The sequence below is a fragment of the Pelodiscus sinensis genome, chromosome 30 (assembly GCF_052426305.1).
Source record: "Pelodiscus sinensis isolate ZL-2025 chromosome 30, ASM5242630v1, whole genome shotgun sequence".
Taxonomy (NCBI): Eukaryota; Metazoa; Chordata; order Testudines; family Trionychidae; genus Pelodiscus; species Pelodiscus sinensis.
Window position 1 is genome coordinate 12,330,418 of NC_143081.1, and position 4,117 is coordinate 12,334,534.

The 4,117-nt window shown below is 46.4% G+C and overlaps 1 protein-coding gene across 1 annotated transcript; it reads right to left on the bottom strand.

The window, feature by feature from the left end:
* Window positions 1–2,846: 2,846 nt before the first annotated feature.
* LOC102454747 (olfactory receptor 5V1-like) lies at window positions 2,847–3,812 on the bottom strand. Its single transcript, XM_006133405.4, has one exon. The coding sequence runs from the start codon at window positions 3,807–3,809 to the stop codon at window positions 2,847–2,849; it is 963 nt and encodes a 320-aa protein (XP_006133467.4). The 5' UTR covers window positions 3,810–3,812.
* Window positions 3,813–4,117: the final 305 nt, after the last annotated feature.

Genomic DNA, 4,117 nt, shown 5'->3' on the forward strand with positions numbered 1-4,117 from the left:
CTCTAGAGAAAAGGGAAGGTCACATTTCAAAGGAAATTAATAAACAGAGAACTTCTCTTCTCAGTGGGAATCACTGTTAATCTTATGTATTAGATCAGTAGATCCTCTAAAACAAAAGAAAAAAAAGGAATCACCGTTCATTCTATGTTGTAAGAAAAAAATTAAATGATCTCAATGTAGAAAAGTTCTTGTCTAATGCTCCCAGGTCAGTCAGATCTCTGGATATGGAACTCCAAACACACACCAAGAATAATGGTAAACTGCCACATGAAAAGTGTTGCAATCTCCTTGTTGAGGTTGGCTGTGATTTTTTAAATCAACCAAAGGGAATTAAGCATCCAACAGCCATTGAATGTCAAAACAAGTGAAGCACCTAACCTTCTATGCGCCTTTGAAATTCCCCACCGTGGTGTCTGTTGACCTAACACCCATCCTTATGGTGTTTCTGGAGAGCGAGGGGTTCCTTCTTCCACATTCTGTGGGAACGTGCTGGGTATATGGGATGGGAAAGGTGGAGATGCAATTTTTTTTCTGACCTGAAATACATTGCATGGCCGATAACACCTCGTATTTGCGCAAAAGCATCTGTGCCAGTATAGACAATCTTTTGCACAAAAACTTTTAACGGAAAACTTTTCTGTTAAAAGTATTTGCGCAAAATCATGCCAGTGTAGACGCAGCCTGAAGCCGGCTCTAAGGAAGCTCCCAGAAGGAGAAGTGCCAAGGAGGAGCTCTACTCTGCTTGGAGCACAGGGAATGAAACAACAACAAAAAAGTGGCCCAAGGAAAAGGGCTTGCTGAGTGATAAATAAGGGCTCCTGAAGGGAGGAGACAGACATGCCCTTCCTCAAGCTGGGGAATGGGAGGGACCTGGCTACCTGGGAAGCTGGAGGCCTACTGAGACAGAGCAGGGCTGAGGGATGGGTGGAATGGACTGTGGGCTGCTCTCCTGCCCTGGCTGGGAACACTAGGGGTGGAGACAGAACAAGGCTGGGGAGCGGCAGGAAGGGCTGGGGGGCTCTGGCCAGGCAAGTTCCCAGGCTGTAGGGCCTGAGGTGAGGCCTGAGGCTAGTAGGGCTACAGGGAAGCAGCCTGGATAGGCAAAGACAGCAGGTCACTGCCCCTGCCAATGCAGAGTGGCCATGTCAGGCTGCCATTTGCCACTGAAGCAGGGGCAAGATGACAACCAGCCTTGCACCACCGAAGCAAGGTGGGTGTAGGGGGATTGGGGATTCTCAGGGGGGAGGACACTAGAGTGCAGGGGCACAGACCAAGGTACCAGTCTGGGTGACATCAGCTGAAAGGGGGCACTACAGAGCTGAAGAGCTAGTTCTCAAAGTGACCAGCAGGAGGCACTCTTAGGGGGGTGAGCTTGCCCCATGATGCCTGCTCTTACATATCTCCAGGGATGGAGATTCCACAACCCCCCTAGACAATTTATTCCACTGCTTCATCACCTGCACAGGTAGGAAGTTTTTCCTAATGTGTCCAACCTAGAGCTCCCTTGCTGAAGTTTCAGGCCACTGGGCCCAAAAATTGGCAGTAGGAAAGGCTTTGGTAATGGATGCAAATAGCTGAATGCTTTGGGAATGAAAATGATAGGCACAATGGCAAAATAAAGACTCTTGTGAAGCCCACACGCAAGATTGCAGGAATCATGGCGTTTGAGGTCACGTGGCCCAACATTTCCAGGCGTTTCTCCATGGGTGTGTCACGTAAAATCCTTTTATGATCCGAGCCTGAAGTACAATGGTTGCAAGAAAATGTAGGGTTTGTCTTCTTCAAAGCTTTCCATAGTTTTTGCATTTTATCAAGATAATCCCATGCCAGGCACAAGATGGGGGAAATGGAAGTCCTTCCCTCTTTCTTTTTCGATTGATCTAAATTATGACTTCCACCAAGAACGACCTTACTTTGGTGTTCATGGTAGCTCATCAGCACCTCCCTACCCCCGTGTACTTCTTCCTGGAAAAGTTTTCCTCCTTGTGGACCTGCTGCAGCTCCACCATCCAGGCCTGGCTGCATGCAGGTCTCACTGCCGTGTGGCGGCTGTTTCACAAAATATTATTTATGCACTTATTTGGCAGTGCAGAGAGGTCTTAGAAGAAATATTTACTAATGTGTAAGCCAATGCGTTATGCTGAATTCATGAGCAAAAGCTAGCACCTTGATCCTGGGTAAGTGGAGTGCTGAGTAGTGACATAGAAAGGTTTTTGGGACATTGATAATGCTGTGTAGAGTAATATCCCAACTTCTCCATTCACTGTGAAAGCAACATATCTCACCTGATAATAAAGGATATCATTAATAACAGTGTTCTAAGCAATGGCTAATAAAAGTTACTACATAGTGTGGATGTTAAAGAAATGCACAATCACTCAAAAGACGTTTAGTTCCCACTAGACATTTTTCTTCTGTTTTGCTGTCTGGAAGTTTTGGATGTGTTTTTTTTTTCTTCTTCTTTTCTCCTGCTTCCTTGGGTAAAGGCAGTTCAAACCAAACCACAAGATAAATAAAAATTATCTTGAACACTATTGGATTTACTTTTCCTTACTTCCAGTTTTGTTCTCTTTGTTCAGTTCACTCCCTTGGGTCATGGTAAGCCTGCCTGGGTTTAAACTATTCCGTGTCTCTCAACTCCTGGTTTTTCTCTCCCACACGAAAAAAAAAGGAGGCAAGGATCCTCTATCCAATTCAAATTTTAACTCTCTATCTCGATTGGTTCTCCTGCTCTCATGGCCAACACCCTTGCTTGCTACCTAAGCATAATCCCTCAATCACCGGATGCTGATCAGCACTCCTCCTCTCCATTATATCTATTTTACTGTGTACTAAATCGTGTCCCTTCACCTTCTGTGCCTGTTTCTGACAGCAGCCAGTTTCAGAAGAGCTTTTCTCAGGGACTCTTTGACCTCCTTGTTTCTCAGGCTGTAGATGATGGGATTGATAAGGGGAGTTAGGACTGTGTAGAAGACAGAGAATAGTTTATGTAGGACCTTGGGAGTGTTGGTTGTTGGAGCCACATAGACAGCAATGAGAGTCCCATAGAAAATTATTACCACGATGAGGTGGGAGGAGCAGGTGGAAAAGGCCTTTTGCCTCCCTCTAGTGGAAGGGATTCTCAGGATGGTGGCGATGATGCAAACGTAGGACGTCAGGGTCAGGAGACAGGGTACCAGGGTCACTATGGCAGAGATAATAAATGTCACCAGTTGCACTGACCGGGTGTCACTACAGGACACCTTTACGACAGGTGTAAAATCACAGAAGAAATGGTCAATTTCGTTGGAATCACAGAATGTTAATTGAAACAAGAAAATATTGACCATGGTGCAGAACAGAAAACTGCTGATCCAGGCCCCTGCCACGAGCTGGCCACACACCCGGCCGTTCATGAGGGCAGCGTAGCGGAGGGGGTGGCATATGGCTAGATACCGGTCGTACGACATGGCCATGAGCAGCAGATTTTCTATCGCTGCCATGATACCAAAGATACAGAGTTGCACCAGGCAGCCCTTAACAGAGATGGTCCTGTCCCCAGTCAGGAGACTGGCCAGCATTCTGGGCAGGATAGTTGATGCATAGCAAGTCTCCAAGCAAGACAAGTTGCCCAGGAAGTAGTACATGGGGGTGTGAAGGTGCCGATCAGCCACCACTAGTAGAACAATAAGAATATTCCCAGCCACGGTGGCAAAGTAGATCATCAGAAACAGCAGGAAGAGGAGGGGCTGCAGTTCAGGGCCATTCCCAAATCCTAAGAGAATGAATTCGGTGATGGGTGTTTGGTTTCTTCTTTCCGCCATCTCCATAATATGGATCTAAGAAAAGAGAACCGTTAAATATTGATGGGGTGCCCCCAGCCAGGACCTTGTGTTACTTACTCTAGTGGAGACCTGGCGTAGGAACCCTTACGGCATTGCAGTTCACCGATGGGAAAATGATGATGCTAATAAGCTGATGAAGACGTATCTCATTAAGTGATGGAGCTTCCAATAACCTTGAACCAAGAGTGTGGAACCCCATTGGATTACAGAAGTGAAGATTTCGAGGGCGGGATTATCATACCAGTGTCATGACAGAGGACATAACAGATAACCAGTAATTGGGAAAAGAGAGA

Excerpts from the sequence above, each read along its gene's own strand:
- LOC102454747 (XM_006133405.4), bottom strand. The coding sequence starts at position 3,809 with ATGGAGATGGCGGAAAGAAGAAACCAAACACCCATCACCGAATTCATT.